At 47.7% G+C, this 16,947-nt stretch overlaps 1 protein-coding gene across 1 annotated transcript; it reads right to left on the bottom strand.

Moving 5' to 3' along the window:
* Window positions 1-2,856: 2,856 nt before the first annotated feature.
* UNC119 (unc-119 lipid binding chaperone) lies at window positions 2,857-16,733 on the bottom strand. The gene is made up of 5 exons (XM_059829430.1): window positions 16,610-16,733; window positions 5,641-5,754; window positions 4,613-4,715; window positions 3,818-3,990; window positions 2,857-2,969 (listed from the first exon to the last, which is right to left on the bottom strand). Exons 1-5 carry the CDS (start codon window positions 16,731-16,733, stop codon window positions 2,857-2,859), a joined length of 627 nt encoding a protein of 208 aa, XP_059685413.1.
* Window positions 16,734-16,947: the final 214 nt, after the last annotated feature.

The raw sequence follows: 16,947 nt of genomic DNA on the forward strand, positions 1-16,947 counted from the left end.
TTGTTATTTGTAGCAAATTGTGGGGACTTTTAAAGGAAGTAAAATTCCTCAAACTGAAAAGCTAAAGTTAAAATAGGTTGAAATTTATTTTATTGAAAATGTCCAATATTTGTTCCTGTTTTAAAGTATTCCTAATAATAGAAGACAACGAATATCTCCTATATGATTCACACTAAATTTTCTGTTAGTCTGAAATTATTACCCATAGAATCTGAATTATTAGGGCAGCTGGCAGAATTCAGGAGATCAGTACCGGACAGTTCATCCTCTTATATTTAACCTCAAACCTACCGTAAAATGCAGAGTGTCAGAAAGTCTATTCAACAACATACTGCACTATTGGGAGCAAGGTAACTTTCCCTAGGTCCTTTTCTCAAGGGACATGTCTACCATTAAGTTTTCATTGATTACAGTAATATTTTTATGGAATTACTTTTGTTTTTGAAGTCCAAAGTCTTAAAAGGAGGTAGCATAAAAAAGGAGCAGAACATAACTATTTCAGATCAGCAGACAATGATACGCTATACAGAGAGGATACTCAGTACCGTAACACAAGACTGACAAGACTCTGCACCAAAGTACAGCTGCTCTGACCAAAATACACCCAGAGTATATTTCTGTCTGAAACATACATCTGTTTGAAATGTCTGACTGGCAGTTCTGGGCAAGCACCATTGCTAGAAGTCTTTTAAAAATCGTACGCACAGAAGTGATTATTATGAACAGCAGGTGAGAGTTGAAAGATGCCCCCAAAAAAACCTGTATAGGGTGTTAGTTATAAACACACACTCTCATCTGTCTTCAAATCAGTGTATTTTCTCCTTCACGAATTGGAACAAAATTCATAAATACTTAAACTTGCAAAACGTCACTGAATGTATCGATAGTTTAACAGCCCTGATGCAAAAAAAAAAAAAGGGAGGGGGAGGACCTAGACTTTTTGAAACTATTTTCACCTTTAGTAATTATTGTGCTATAAAACTTAGTGATCAGTAGCTCAAAGCACTGTACAAATAATGAGGAAATTCTTTGTAACTCTCAAATAGATAAGTCAGCTGTAGGGTAATTGTATGATTTAATACACTAGAAACAAAAAATAGTGATAAATACCAGTCTCTGTGATAATAATTACTACAAGATACTAGTTGTGTAAAATCAGTGAACTCTACGTACTTTCTTAGCTATCAATCTCAATAAAATATTCTGTTCTGTAACCTAAACTCAATGCATTTTCTTTAGAAAACTGAATCCTCTTTCAGAAGCAAGGAAAGCCAAGCCAAATACAAATGGTAACACATTTAATAGTCACCACAACCCCAATAAGAGCACAAAAACCTCCCTGTTCTTAGGCAGATGGCTGCATTTGGAACCATTTGCAGTTCTGTTTGACTTAGGCTGTGACTAGAAAGATGTTCATCACGACTGGTAATGGTATTTTATAAAAATTATTACAATAACACCTATTTGAGGCTAACATATAATGTTCCACTTAAACTCACAGAATTAGACATGGAGACATCAAGTATTTATAGAAATATCTACAAACTGCAACTGCCTTTTATTTTTTTTTAAGTATCAGTGAAATGACCTTTAGAGTAAGGGTTTCATGACAACAGGCTACCCCACACAGCCTTCTCAGGTTTTGTTTTGCATACGCTAGTTTACCCTTCTGATGTTGCTACTTATTTGCACTTCTAAGAAGCACATGCTGAGAAACTTGGGCAAAATTGGTCTTAAATTTCTTACAGAGTCTGAAGAGAGAGCTTTTGCTAAATTTGTGCTGTGCCTTAAAGTCCTACATTATTAGACTTACTGTTTCACCTGTATTAATATCCAATGCCAAACATTTTTAACAAAGCGAAAACACTGGCATGACATTCTTCAAATTCAGATACAAATGGAAAATTGGAAATTCCACGCTCTCCAACCGCCCTAGAGGAATGAAAGCGTTGCTCTAACAAGCAGTGCTGAAGCCCTTATCTTAGTATTGAGCAGAGATGAAAGAAAATAGACATGGAAAATGTATAGCATGAATAGGCTGAGCGTTAGCTATGTAAAAATGTTAAATAAAGCTAAAATCCTTCAATGTTTCCTGATTATTCTGCAGTTTGCAAAAACTGGAATTAATGGAAATTATGGATGTTCATAGACCCTCAATGCTATTTTGCCTTCATCTGAAATGTAAAAGGACGGTACCCGATTAAAAACATCTCTGTCGTTGAACTACTGGTCTTCATTGCGAGTTTCAGTGTTTCCAAGACTAAACAGAATATTACATAGAAGAAACAAAACTAAAGGATGATATACTTATTTAGAGAACTAATCTAAAGACGAAACTTGCTTTTGTAAGATGTTATGCTCGACATTTTCAACTGGATGTACAAGTTAAATTGGGCATGCCTTTGAAGCATTCACAAAGAGAAAGAAATGAAAAAACCTCTGCATTTGCATCCATCCACTCACGTGGTTTCTCAGATCATGTTCTTTGAGAAAGCAATCACGTCCTAAAAGATACTTGAGGGTAAGAACACAAATCCGCAGAATTAGGGCAAAATCCCCCAGGTCCCACAAGGCCATTTTCAAAGCAGACACTTAAAAGAACTCAGGGAAGTGGTATCCAAAGATCATTTAGCATTGTAGAACCGTTTAAAGTTCTGAAGAACTGGGTCTGCGTCAAAGCTCAAAACAGATGAGACTGGCGAATTTAGTCATGAAACTCCTACTGTGGCAAAGAGTCCTTTGTTTGTGGATCCTTGTCCAGCCGACGCTGCAGGCAACTGGACTGAAGGTGTTGGTATCCCTGACGACTTCGATAGGAAAGGGAAGGCCAGCGCAGGCTGGCTGTCCGTCCTGTGCTCAAGGTCCTCCACTGTATGAATAATCTGCCTTGTTGTGCATCACGAGCTTGTTGTCTACAAAGTAGAAACTGTCCGACTGTGTCTCATAGGGATGAAGGATCATCTCTCGAACTGCAGGGAGAAAAAAAGAAAAAAGAATAATTAATCATGTTACACGGAAGCCCTACTGAGGCAACGCTCTGCACTGGCTTTCAGCTACATTTAATAGCATTGCTCAGCTAGCAGCAAACTCTCAAGTGAAAAACCAAAACGGGAACCTACCCAAACCATTCGCTGACAGTATCTTTTAAAGAACTCAGACATAACCCAAATATGCTAAGGCACTACACAAAGTGTAAGTAAGTGCTCTATCCAACCTCAAAACAATAGCACACTAGAGTTTGGGGCTTCTGTTTTGTTTTGTTTTTTAAAAAAGTGATAAAATGGCGAACTCAAAAGAAATTTGTTCTGGTGTGACAATAATTAAGTAGCAGTGCATCACCGTATTTTCCACAGACTGCAATATTAGCACTGACATACATGATTAGGGGTTGTAAAGAACATAAGGTCACACAGATTTAGTACTGATGCTACCGTGTCTTGGGAGAGAGGAGAGAAAATTAAAACTAAAACCTCTCAAGCTATCAATACAGCACATCAAACAGGACATAACATTTAAGTCACCCATTTATTGGACATCTTTTTAATCCTAGTTTTTGGTTGGTTTATGACACAGTTATCTTTTTTCTCCCTGACACTGAAGCTTCCCTTTTACGAATTGAAAAAAAAAAGCAACTGTCTGGTGGTGACAAGATACATGCTACTAGAAAACGAAATCTGTATTAACACAGATGCAAAACTACCTGGGAGTAATTCTACCCTACCCACGTTCTACAGACAGCTTTTAAGAAAGGACTTCCTCGAAACACCTTAGATATTAACATCACTGTGTGGTAACCCAGAAACTGAAGACAGCTTACTGAGATCCTCCGAGAGCTGTGGGAATTCGTAGATGTGCTCACAAGTATTTTTACTGCTGGGGATGCAGAACCCAAATTCAAAATCAAAACTCTTAAGCAACTGATCCCGGAAGTAGTGCCTCTCAATCATGCGGAAGTTGTTAATGGGTTTGTCCCCTACTGTGAATTCCACCCTGAAAAAGAAGTAGTAGTTAGTAGTAAGTTACTAGTAATCGTCTCGTTATTAGTAATCACGACTAACCTTTACTAAAGAAACAATACACTCTGTCACCTGTATTACAGTAGCAATACCTTTGTCCTAAAGCTTTACAGATACTTTAGGCATCACATTTTGGTGCGGTTTATTGATGGATGCAAGCAGTACTACCAGACACGTCAAAGATCATTCCGGTACATAAAGCGTCAAACATCACTTCACCATTTCACATGCATCTATGAATTAACGTTTTTTGGGGAATGCAATGTGGAAGGCTGCAGACACATCCTCCGAAGCTGGCCTCTGACAAACAAACTATAATGCACAGAAAAGAGTTGGAATATCTGGGTAGTCCGTCCACCTTATTTTGCCCCTTTTAGCATTAATCTCTTCAATGCCATGCCTATTCCTGAAGTGAATAAACAAGCTAAAGGGATGGAGAAAGCAAGGCATCCAGCAAAGATGTTTGGAGATCCTCATAATAACAAAAGATCCCTATTAAATCAACTTCTTGACAGGATCAACAAGCAAGAGCCACTTTTTATAATATTTCAGGTGTTTCCTGTACTAGAAACAGCAGCACAGCTGCAATTACTTACGTGGCTCCCACTTGCCGAAGTCTAAGAAAAGCTGGGGTAAACTGATAGCGTACAAACCGTCCAGCATTGGGGTCAATGTCCTTCTTGTCATTGCGTTCACGTTCTGGAAAAGCGCAAAGTAAAGCTCCGTCACAGTCGTCTGAGAAACAGAAACCCAGTGAAAATACTTGCAATCATAAGTTATTGAGTCATATAAGCCAGGAAACTATTCTGAGAAAGCCTGATGATGTCCTTACTCTCTTCCTATCCTCTCTAAGGCATCCACCACTGATCACTCTGAGACAGAGTATTGAAAGATGGCCCTTTGGTTTATTATACTTCTTAACTTCTGACGTGACTTACTGCTCCTACCTCTGACTCAGGATTGCAGTGTGACTCTGAACAAGCCATTTCACCTCAGCCTGTCTGGTTTGCACTCTCTAAGCTACAGAAAACTTCCTCTCACCTGCAGGGAGATGGGGAAGATTTAAAAGAGTGCTTGATCAGGAAAAGAACAGTTGCCCTGGGTTTTTATTACCACTGGCAACAGGTAACACTTTGGTGGTTACAAGCTAACACCTAAAATTATGAATTTAAAAAAAAAAAAACAAACAGATTTTCAGTTTGTCTAATTTGCACAATTGACAAAGCTTCTCCCTTTTGGAAATACCATTTTCCTGACTCCTGAATGGAAGACGTTAGACTAACAGTTAAACTATGCACAGGGGGACTCTAGCTGATGAACAGCCAAGAAACGAACACACGGTGACCTCCTCCTCCTCTGCTTCTGTTTACAACATCCATCTGTCCTTTCTCATCACAGATGGCAATCATAAGAATACCCCAGCAACAAGTTCTGTTCACTGTGTTGGTACAGAGGGACACCTGAATAGTATTTCTGCTGCAAGCTGGGACTCTAGCTCTCTTGCAGTTGAGAGTATCTCCTATTTTTGGGAAATGTATTGAGAAAAAGGAGTGGGAAAAGGCAAAAGGAATCAGACATCACCACTTCCTTGTTTGTGAAAAGAGTATTTTGTGTGTGCACTCACCTGAAGCTGCTGGTTTAGTGATTTCAAACAAGACTGTGCCAGATTCCATGTCTCGGATTTTGAACCTGGTGAAGTCTATCTTGTAAACATTTTCCTCTGGAGTGCACAAATAATCTGCAGAGGAAAGCAAATTTAAATGAAGGCTGCCCAGAATTACCAGGTATTTCTGGCTATTCTCTGGAGGTCACAACCAGCAGTGAGAGCAGCCCAAATGCATCTCCACTACTACCCTGGTTTTAATCCAAAACTGACGTCGATGAAGACAGTCCCAGTTCTGAATGCTCACACTGCCCTGCTTGGACTGGACAGGGAAAAGGCTGCTCTCCCCCAGCACTCGGAGGTCATCACCTTTTTTTCCAACCCTGTGCCAGCATCTTCTGCATCCATTTCCCCTCAGGGTATTGAGGGTAGTCAGCACCTCCACCAAATCCCAGCCTTTTCAGTGTAAGAGGCTTTGCCTGTTTTAAAAACTGCCCCACTGCAGAATGCAAGTGCTAAGCAGCTTTGTGAGCACTAAGCCGACTGCACTTAACTGGAACAGGAGTGTCCTCCCTTGTGCCACCTCCCCTATCTCCAGCCCTCCGCAGACAAAGGATGGCCTCTTCTCTCCACCGATGCTTGTCCCATGCAAGGACCTTTTATCGTCAGCATGATATCGTCAGCAGAAAATGCTGTTGAAGCCTTTCCCTGTGTTAGGAAAAGTTTCCGGGAACAGAGCCCTTCCCTGCTTCCACCAGAGTTGGTATCTTTGGGAGAAAGTCATTGTTTCTGGCTCCAGCCTTGCTGTGCCCAGAGACAGCTTCCTGGCCTGGGTATCAGCCTCCTCTCTTTGGAGAGAGCAGTGGTGCTTCCTTTTCACCGCACACATAAGCACAGACTGAAAGAAGCTCCAATAACTTCCTTTATCCTGACAAATCCAAATAAATGTTGTATGTATGCAAGCCAGGTTAGCTTTTGAACAACCGTGCATCTGCATGTTGTAGGAGACTTGTTTTGGAGGTTCTAAGGTGAAAGTAATACTTTAACATTCTAATTCTAAGCCCTTTCTCAGCTACTAATTCCTGGTCTTAGTCCGAGTTAATCACTTATTTCTGTCTGCTTTCCTGTTTCTAAAATTCAAATACAGCCATCCACCTAAGGCTTATTCATCGACTATATGAAAACAAGTTACAGCATACTCAGAGATCATACCTGCCCATTACCACCCCTACTTCAGCGCCGGTATAACAAATCGGGTACCTACGTTATGGTTGGGTGTTATGGTTCACGGGCAGTGGTTAGCACATCCCATAGATAAGGAGTTAATAGAAGATCCCAAATGCCACGCATTGCAACTACCAGACAGCAAGGCCCTCATGCTGGGATCTGTAATTACGGAAATCAGGTCCCTCCGTAGTGAGAGACAAAGCTAGCTGTAGTCAGCACAAGAAAGAAGATTGCTCCCAGGCGCCGCTGAGCACGAACTGCGCATCTAGCACCTGTACTGCCCTAGCAGCCTTTCATTCTTTGCAAATCTCCTTCACTTGGACAACTGTCTGAGTGCTCACCGGTACAAGGAACAGAGATGTCAAACGTACTCTCCGGATGATTTTACTGCTCTCCATCATCACCACCAGACAGTGAATGCTCAAAGGAATGGGCTTTAAGAGAAAGGACTGTGTTCGAAGCATCTCTGGCATTTGTCAGGGAGGTTTCCCTTTCCTATCAACACAGCACAAAGGAAAACTAACACCAGCACTCACGCTATCAGGAAGAACAAGATAAAAGCTCAACCTTTTTACTACCACAAGAAAATGCAAGCCTACTGTTAGAGGAAATAGCCTAAGAACTACACAAAATCTTCTGTCTTTAACAGTAGCCAAGGAGATGGGACAGAAATTTAAATCAACCCCTTGCCTTAAGCCCCAACGTTTAGCAAACCTCAGGTAGATACCCTGCAATTACACGATGATTTTAGGTTCTAACATGTCAGCCAGCCCAAATTCTTAACCTGTCCCACAACCTCCCCGCTCCAAGCAGCTGCATGCAAAACACAAATGGACAGGACCAGGCGCAGCTTCCCACAGTCCCGGCTTCGCCTCCCTCGGCCCATGGCCACACTCGGACCAGCTGCTCTCCACGAAGGCAAGGGGCTGTACCAGAATGGGCTGGCGGTCGCCTGGGAGCCCAGGACACCTTCCCTAGAGCACGCAGGCAAAGTCTGAAGCCGCGTTTGTCTGCAAGTTAATTATTAAGTGGTTTTCCTCCTGCAGAATTCCTGCCCATCCAGCACCATGGCAACAGCTTTATCCCCCTCCTTGGCAGTAGCGTTGCTGCAGTAACAGTGTCCATGACTCATCTGGAAGAGAGGAGAGCAAAGAAGAACCACCAAAAAGGAGGAAACCCCGGGCAGAATCCCCACCAGGCTCCTGCTCATTGATGCTTGCACCCCTGCACTATTTTTTCCAACTCTTTTTGCACTGAAAATATTTTAAAACTTTTTTTTTTTTTTTTAATAAATCAACATGCCAGTATCTAACTGGATGACGTCTGGGAAGATTAGCTGCCAGTGTACTGCAAACAAGTGGTTTTTTCCTCCTCTGGCAGTGCCCAGTCTCCTAGCAGGAAAAAAGACAGAGGTGTATATTCCTCTCAGTCTGTATTAAATTTCGTTGCTGCAATTCCTGTTCAAAAGAACAAAAAAAAAAAAAAAATCAATCAAAGTAGCCATGTGCTGTTTTTTTCCCCATACATAACAGAAGCCCGCAGCTACACTGGGAGGTCTTATTGGGAATGGGCTGCTTGCAGTCAGCAGATACTTCTGCTTAGCCGAGCACTGTCAAATTTGCTAATCTCATCCCATACATACTTATTTTTAAATTACTGTAGGACCCAGTTGCCCACACTTCCGTGACGCACTTAAATGTATCATCTGCTCTCATTATCCTAATTCACCGTCACCACAATTTGGGGAATGGAGGCAGCATCCATGTCTATTTTAGTTAGACGTAAGGCAGCTCAAACCTCCATTGAGTGAAGTGGATCGTTACAAGAAAGGTAGGCTTGGTCTCTCAGGACGGAACATTTTCTCGTTTCTTCCTGAAGCAGGTTGTGTTGTTTCCCTCTTAATAACCAAATAACCATGGTATCTCCCTGAAAAAGCCCTCAGTACTCACCTGATTCAGAGACCACACTCTGAACAAGGGATGAAGCATTTCCATCACTGTCTTAGGAAACCCAACAGATTGGCTTTTGTCCCGAAGAACCCACATCAAGTAGTGCAAAAACAGGTCACAGAAGAGGAGCATTTCCTACTCCTTCCTAAAGTCCAGTGAATTGCCATATCCCAGACCTCCGTACCCCAAGTCTTCCTGGAAAGAGTTCACCAACTGATTTGAACTTGTTCTCAAAGCAAAGAGCAAACTCTTACAACTTGCCCAAGCCTGGTATTAGCAGCTACTTTTCACTCACAAATCACTATTCCTGCTGGTGCCTCTGCAGCTTCTTTCCCATAATCTCTGTATCATGCCCAAAGATCTGCAGCTTCCCCACTATCACAGACATTTTCTATCTTAAGACCTACCATGGTTTTGAAGAGTTTGGAAGCACCACTAGCAACACTGTGGCGGGCTCAGGAAGCAGCAGAGGTGACAGACTTCCTGAGCCAGACACAATGGATTCCTTCATGAATTCTCCTATTCCCTTTGTATGAAAAAGTGATTCCAAAAAAACCCCAAGCAGCGATCTGTAGCAAGGCATTCGTTAAGAGGTGTCTAGCTTTGTCATCAGAAACAGTGGATACTCATTCCCTGTTTACAGTTCTGAGGAGGTACCTCTGCTGTCCCATGCACAGAAGAGCTGGTTCTCATCCAGGAAACCTTCCTCCCCTCCCAAAACAAACCAAGACTGCAAAAGAAACCAGCAAAACAGCCTAGACAACGGCAGCAGGCACTGCCTATTCTCTTGTGAACAATGGTACACTGTGAGCCCTGGTGCGTATTTCCAGCCATGTATTTTAGCAAGCTGGTGTTACAAAGGAGCACAAAAGGTGAGGGATAATACAATGCTAGATAATACAAGAAGAAAGCTAATGAAGGCACTTTCTCCTCCTGCCCTCTCCCTGTTATTTCGGTTATCCAATGGATGAGATTAGGTGTTTGATCCTCATCAGAGAAAGCTGAAAGTCGATCCTATATTTTCAGATTTCCTTTGCAACCACCCCACCAGGCACATTTTATCAAGAGGAGTTCATGAGCAACAGGGCTAGCACTGCTTGTTGTGCTCCTTTCAAGATCCCTTCTACTTCTCTGCAACCAGAAGAAAGCGCGTGTCCCTTCACATTACAGATATTTCTGTGATGCTCATCAGAGTGTCTAAGCTCAGATCGGGCAGCTCCTCCTTTAAGGTTTTAATAGCCCACAAAGGAAAACAGAGTGTACCTGGGGTAAGAAAGAACTCAAAATCTGGTCATAAAAATGGGTGTAAATCAGGAGGATGCTGTACAAGAAACTGATGCAACAGCAGTGACTTCTAATAGGGAAGCCTCTCCCCAACACGGGCAATGACAAGAATTTGGGGAATGAGAAGGCTCCTGGAGCTATGCAGGCCTATTTCTTAACATGCATTAGCCAACAAGGTCAGAAGCTATTTTGAAGACAACTCCCAAGACATAAGCCAGGTATAATGCAAAGACAACTGCAGATGAATTGCCAGGAGCTGGAGATTAGGAGATTATCAGATTGAAGAGTCTCAGGAGGAAGTGAGCAGAAATAGCACGAACCCCGTGAAGATGTAGAGCAGTGACGCAGGACAGAGTGCAAGACCTCGGGGGGAAGGCAGGGCAGGTTTCAAGCGGTATTGATATGCCTTGCTTAGGAGTTCAATTAAATAAAAAACTAAACCATTTCCCCTGCCCTCTGCCTCAGCAGTTCAAGTCCCATAAAGAGAGGGGCAGAGAAACGGGCTAAGCCAGCCAGGATCCGCTCCGTTTCTAAAGCCGTGGGTTTTGGATAAGCAAAGACAGTGGGGATAAATGGGGAGGGAGGCACCTGCAGCCCTCCCGCCTAGCTCAGTAATTATGCTGCTGTGAACGCCCCAGAGGAAAAATCTTGCACCACGAGGATCCTACAGGAGTTTTTCTGCAGCGGCACGTTTACTGACCAACACTGCGAATGCAGCAGAGGGGTGCACCCCAGCGGGCTCGGAGCTGGGGCGTTTACAAAGGTCCCTGTAGCTCGTGAGGTATGCCCACCCGGCAGCGTGCCTTGCCACACTATGCACCGAGTCCCGTTGCACAGCTCACCAGGCTCTGCTTTTTGTGGCAGCCTGCTCATCTTTTTTTTTTTTTTTTTTTAGCTAGAGCTTTCCAGACTTCACCCTCTCACAATGAATTTGATCACAGTCCTCCAGGCCTTGTTAAGGAAGGATGGAGCTGCTCTTCCCCCATCCCCAAGGCATCCAAATGCTCTTTCCTGCCCCCTTGTTCATGCTGATCGCGCTCAAAGTCTGAAACCACGTGCACAACATTAACAAAATCAGCTCACTTTGCTCTTACACAGGGCTAAGCCAAAGCAGTCAGGCCCCGGCCAAACCCCCAGGCTGACCCCCACCCCGGCGTACGCCGCAGCTTTCCTCTTACCTTTGCCATTTCCACCAGGCATGGCCCAAACCCACAACACTGGCAGAAGGAGGAACCCACTCAGCTGTCAGCCCGACACCCTGTGCTACACACACACCGTGTGTGCTGCCCCGGGAAATCTTAACAGTCCATATTGTACTGCAAGACTACTAAAAAAACCCTTCATCTACACAACACTTCGAGCTGCGCGTTATCACAAAGTCTTGAAAAGGTTCATAACGTATGTGGTGTTGCCGACGAAAGGAGTTATGGTGAGAGCAGCTCGACACAGCTCTGCGATATCGCTCTGCCACAAGAAATCAGCGTATCAAAACACTTTTACACATCACAGCCCCGGACAACTCGTAACAGTGATTCATTAACCTCCTCACAAACACCCCCAGCTAATCAGAGCTCCTAATACAACAAATTTTCCCAATTAATTGGGGAAGGAAAGGAAAGTCACGGTCCAAGAGCGGCTTTGAAGATTGATTTGCGCACATCAGCTTCCTGTTAACACTACGGGGAAACCGCTATGAAAGTCACCCACGAAGGGTCTGCCCTGACCGACCCGTCGCGGCAGCCCTCTGCCAAGCTGGCCTGTAGCTAAAGCTGCTAAGAGAAGTCTCAGAGAAATTCTAAATGACAGCTCGGGGAAGCGATTAGTTTCAGAAATGATTAAGCCTGTCTTCCTTATTTTTAGGTTTTGTTTTGTAATTGTTTCCAAGTATGTAAACATTGCAAGTATATTTAACCCTTTGTTTTGCTAAAATAAAATAAGCTTTAGAATAAAGCTTAAAATAGAAGCTTTAATCTGCTATTACAGACAAACCGTACAGGTGCCTGAAGCTGTGATAAGCAGGGCAGTCTCAGAGGCTGAAGCTTGCCTTTCGTTACGGATCTGTTTGAAGCCTGGTCCTACTGCACACTGGCAAAAGGGGATGGCATTACGGGGGCTGTAGTATCATCTTTCTGCTGACCACCGATGACCCTAACCCTAAAGATGGAGGAAAAAATTAAAGCTCTGCTTGAATTAACCTTGCCCTGCAGCTAACATGGGAGTAGCACAGTGTGACCCAGCAAAGCTGCAAGATGCAGCATGGTCAAAGACATGAGGGACAGTGCTTGGGGACAGCAGAGCTCCTCAGTGGACGCCACGAGGCAGGACATGGCGTTTGCAGACACCGACATCCCAGTAACTGCAGACAGACTCCTCCGATCATCTAGCTGCTTCAGTAATTAATTGCAATTTGAACTGAGCTCTGCCCCGCTCCTTTGCTAATCCCAAGTTAATCACATAGTAAGGTTTTTCCATTCTTTGTAACCACAGTTGTGTGAGCAAGTAACAAATCCTGTTAATTGCAAAGAAAATGGTTCATTTGCCTTACACCTAATCCAGCTGGACCAGCGCCAGAGCCAGCCTAGCCAAAAGGCCCAGATATTCCAGGGCAGCACCCCAGATCGTGAGGATGGACCCTAGCATGCCCGAAAATGTTATGGCCCTGGAGCTGCTGGAGAATTTAACATTGAAAGGACGCAGCATATGCAGGACAGTTTGCCCAACTCCCCCTTTAAGCTTATTAGAAGCACATTAAGAGCAGAGCCCAGCTGGCTCTTCTGGCTGGTTACAGACGGGGTTTCTCCAGGTTAGCAGTAAGCGTGCTTTTGCTGCAGAGCCACATCCTGCACCTCCACCCTCCCAGCCCGGGACAGTTAACGTTTGGTCATTTATCAGCTGTACCTGTTGGAAAAGGAAAGCCCAGCTGCGCTTCCTGATGCGACAGCAAGGGCTTTCCCTAGACCCAAACGCCAGAGCAGGGCCAACAGCCTGCCTGCAACCTGCCCGCACGCTGCCTGGTCAACAGGTAGCAACCACAAGCAGCAGTTTGGCTCCACAGAGACCCAACTCTTCCAGGGCTGAAGGGCGAGCAGATTTGCCCAGCATTTCAGGAAGCGTTGAGGAGCTTCGCAGCAGGCAGAGCAAGCATAAGACGGCAAACCCTGGCTCCAAAAGAGCATCTGCAAGATCAGCACACCCCAGGCTCATGCAGGGCTGCAGGGGCCCTCCCAGGTGTGAGCACAGTGCCCTGCTGCCACGCGATGGAGTCCCTTCTGTAACCGGATCCATACTGCACTCCATACGGTAGCTAGGATTCTGCCTCTCCCCACACGAGCTGGAAGGCCATTCAGAAACACACCGGCTGCTTGTGGTGTAAGCATTTCTAAGCCACATGTTCCTGCAGTACCAAGCCCTCCTCCGAGATGGTTTACCCGGGGCTTTGTTTGCTGAAGCAATGTTAAAACGTGGCCAGACCACCCCAGGTCCCAGGGCAGCACACAGCTTATCTGCCGTCCCTAGACAGTGCAAGCTACCATGTTACTGGCCCATGAGTTTGGATAAAGATGAATTATACTCCATCTGGAACGACAAAGGACATCCAGGGCACCAGGACATTTCTGCTGCAACCCCACCACCAACTCCCCCTTCAACTTCAAAGTGTCCAGAGCACCACAGCTTTGGGCATCAAAACCAGAATTGCTGAAATAGGCTGCCATGTCTGCCTCGACTCAGCATCTCCAAGGGAGAGGTTGGGACTGGGGTAGCCATGAACTTCTCTCCCACAGTCTGGTCCTTCCTCCTCCCGCAGCACCTTCCGCTCGGAGCAGAAGACTGGAACAGTTTCATGCTGGTATTTTTGGCAGTCTGTTTTTAAGAGCTTGCTGTGGCGCGTGGAAATGAGAAACGCCCACAGAATGCCCCAAATAATCACAGAATGGTTTGGGTTGGAAGGGACCTTAAAGATCATTTAGTTCCAACTCCCCTGCCACGGGCAGGGACACCTTCCACTAGGCCAGGTTGCTCAAAGCCCCCTCCAACCTGGCCTTGAACACTTCCAGGGTTGGGGCATCCACAAATTCTCTGGACAACTTGTTCCAGTGCCTCACCACCCTCATGGTGAAGAATTTCTTCCTCATATCTAATCTAAATTTACCCTCTTTCAGCTTAAAGCCATTACCCCTTGTCCTATCACTACATGCCCTTGTAAAAAGTCCTTCTCCAGCTTTCTTGTAGGCTTCTTCAGGTGCTGGAAGGCTGCTGGAAGGTCTCCCCGGAGCCTTCTCTTCTCCAGGCTGAACAACCCCAACTCTCTCAGCCTGTCTTCATAGGAGCGGTGCTCCAGCCCTCTGATCATCTTCGTGGCCCTCCTCTGGACTCACTCCAACAGGTCCATGTCCTTCTTGTGTTGGAGGCTCCAGAGCTGAACGCAGTACTGCAGGTGGGGTCTCACGAGAGTGGAGCAGAGGGGGAGAATCACCTCCCTCGACCTGCTGGTCATGCTTCTTTTGATGCGGCCCAGGATACGGTTGTGTTAAGGATCAGAAAAATATTCTTGTGCCTTTGCTCTCTGTGTTAAACCCACCAGGTGGAAAACGGAGCTTGAGAAGGGGTGCTGTAAAATATTCCTAGGTAATTAGATAGAATATGCTCAGCATGGATGTATTGTATACCTGTATCCCCAAACCTGAAATCCCACTGAGGATTTCAGGTGCAGAGAGCATTTGCTGGCTCCCATGTACCTAGCAGGACAGGCAAGCACTTCCCACGGGAAGGCATTACCCATGGCTCGTCGCAGTGCCTGGTTCGTGTTCAGCGTGACCCATCCGCACCCCCTGCACCACCCTTGTACCAGCAAGTCTCATAGCAGGAGGGGAGCAAAACATTTGCACGCGTTTCATATCTTCCCTGTGCTCCAGAGCGCACTGCCCCATGGTTGGAAGAGGCAGGTGACAACCAGCTCCGCTCCCAGCCTGGCTCTGAAGCCAAGGTGACCAGCTCAGCCTTCCCTGTGCCCTGGGAGCGCAGGTGCTTGCCAAGAGCCATGCACCATCTACGCTGGCCAGAACGATGCCACGTGAGGTCTGCACGCCCCGGGAATGAGGGTGCGGGGTGGCCATGTGCCTGCAGCCCCTCCAGACAGCACCGCCGAAGGCAGGGACACGCAGGCTGCCACAAAGCAAGCATGCAAAGCGCTTAATGTGGCCATCGCTTGGATTCACCATCTAACTGCTGCTCCTCCGAGTATGCTGGCAGTACGCTTCAGCGCCTGCTGCACAGCTCTTCCTGCTACAGGCAGGGATTTCTGGGCCTGGGCAGTGAATCACACTGCTGCAGCCCATCAGAGCATCTCAGGTCAGAGAAGGGGACCCAAGGACCCCCCCAGCATCAGCAGCCCCTCCTTCAGAGGAGCCTCCGTAACCCCTTCCTGAGGACTAGCACCGCATCCCCGCAGGGCTTTCCTCCCGCCCCCCCTTTCTACCCTGCTCACCATACACAGGCCTGCACACACCAACACTCACAGCCGCATCCTTCCTCTCCAGGGCTCGTCACACCGCACAGCCCTGGCCTGCGACACGAAACCTGCTCTAATGCCACACCGCAGAGCGCTTCAAGGCGACGAGGAGCACGGTCAGACACCCAGGCCAGCCCCATCCTCCCTGCCAGCACTCTTTCCCCCCTGCCCAACCTGCTGCCTGCAGAGAGGTGACCCAAAGGTCCCAGGACATGCAAAAAGGCATTTTTGGGGGCAGCGGGGCAGGTCACCCCTGGGCACCGCTACGGCAGGGCTGGCCTGAGGCACACGCCTTCTCCCAGCCCGGCCGGCGTGCTGCAATCCCGACAGGTCCAACGCAGCCGTCGCCGTGCAGGCAGCTGCCTGGTCCCAACCGAGCTGTTCTGCCAAGCACAACAAACCCTCCAGCCGGCACGCTTCTGCGCCTGCCGTCCCCTGAGGATGCTCTCAAGACCAGCAGTGCTATACTGGGAAAAGGGAAACGGGGGGGGGCTGCAGGATGGGTCTATAGTGAAGCCCCCCATGCTGCAGCCATGGATCCAGCCTGCCCCCCCCCAGCCCCACCGCTGTGGGCACAGGATAGGGGCTCAGCTTGGCCCACCCCTGTGTGCCGGGGCACAGAGAGAGCAGAGGGGCGATGGGGAGAGCACCGGGGAGCATCTCACCACTGACCTTCGACCCGGGGCGGGGGGGGCGGCTGCTCCGCAGCCTGTGCATCCCGGGGAGGGGCGGGGGCTGCATCCCCAGCCCTGAGCCTCAGCTCCGCGCATCCCCTGGGGGAGGGCCGGTCCCTGCTCCGTAGGTGGTACCCAGACCCGAGGGGCACCGCATCCCGGGACGGCCCCGGCCCCCTGCGGTACTGCACCCCCCGCTCCTTGTCCCCTGGGGAGGGGGAACGGGCTCCCCCCGCCCACCCCAAGGGGGACGCGGTCCCCATCCCCTGCGCCCTCGGGTCGGCCCTCGACCTCCCCGTTCCGCACCCCCCCGCCCCGGGGCAGCCCCCTCCCTCCCCGGCACGCACCGCTGGTCACCCGCTGCAGCCCCAGCACGTCGTCGGGCCCGATCAGCGCCTTGCGGCCCAGCTCCTCCTCGGTGCGCGCCGCCGCCGCCGCCGCCGCGGCCCCGCCGCTCTTCTTCACCTTCATGGCCCCGCCGCCGCCACCGGTGTGAGCGGCCCCGGCCCCGCTGCGCGCCGCCACCGGCCCCGCCGCACCGGGAGGGGCATCGCCGCCCCGCCCGCCCCGCGACCCGCCCCCCGCCCGGCCCAGCACCGCCCGGCACGGGGGGGGGGGGGACACACACAACACACGGGGCCCCCCCGGCTGCTCCGAGAGGCTCTGAGCGTCCCCCGCCAGAGGG

This window comes from Gavia stellata, chromosome 25 (assembly GCF_030936135.1).
Source record: "Gavia stellata isolate bGavSte3 chromosome 25, bGavSte3.hap2, whole genome shotgun sequence".
Lineage (NCBI taxonomy): Eukaryota > Metazoa > Chordata > Aves > Gaviiformes > Gaviidae > Gavia > Gavia stellata.

Excerpts from the sequence above, each read along its gene's own strand:
- UNC119 (XM_059829430.1), bottom strand. The coding sequence starts at position 16,733 with ATGAAGGTGAAGAAGAGCGGCGGGGCCGCGGCGGCGGCGGCGGCGGCG. Across the intron at positions 4,716-5,640 it reads CACTAAACCAGCAGCTTCAG|AACGTGAACGCAATGACAAG; the intron begins GTGAGTGCACAC and ends GCGCTTTTCCAG. Across the intron at positions 2,970-3,817 it reads ACAGCTCTCGGAGGATCTCA|TTCGAGAGATGATCCTTCAT; the intron begins GTAAGCTGTCTT and ends TTCTCCCTGCAG.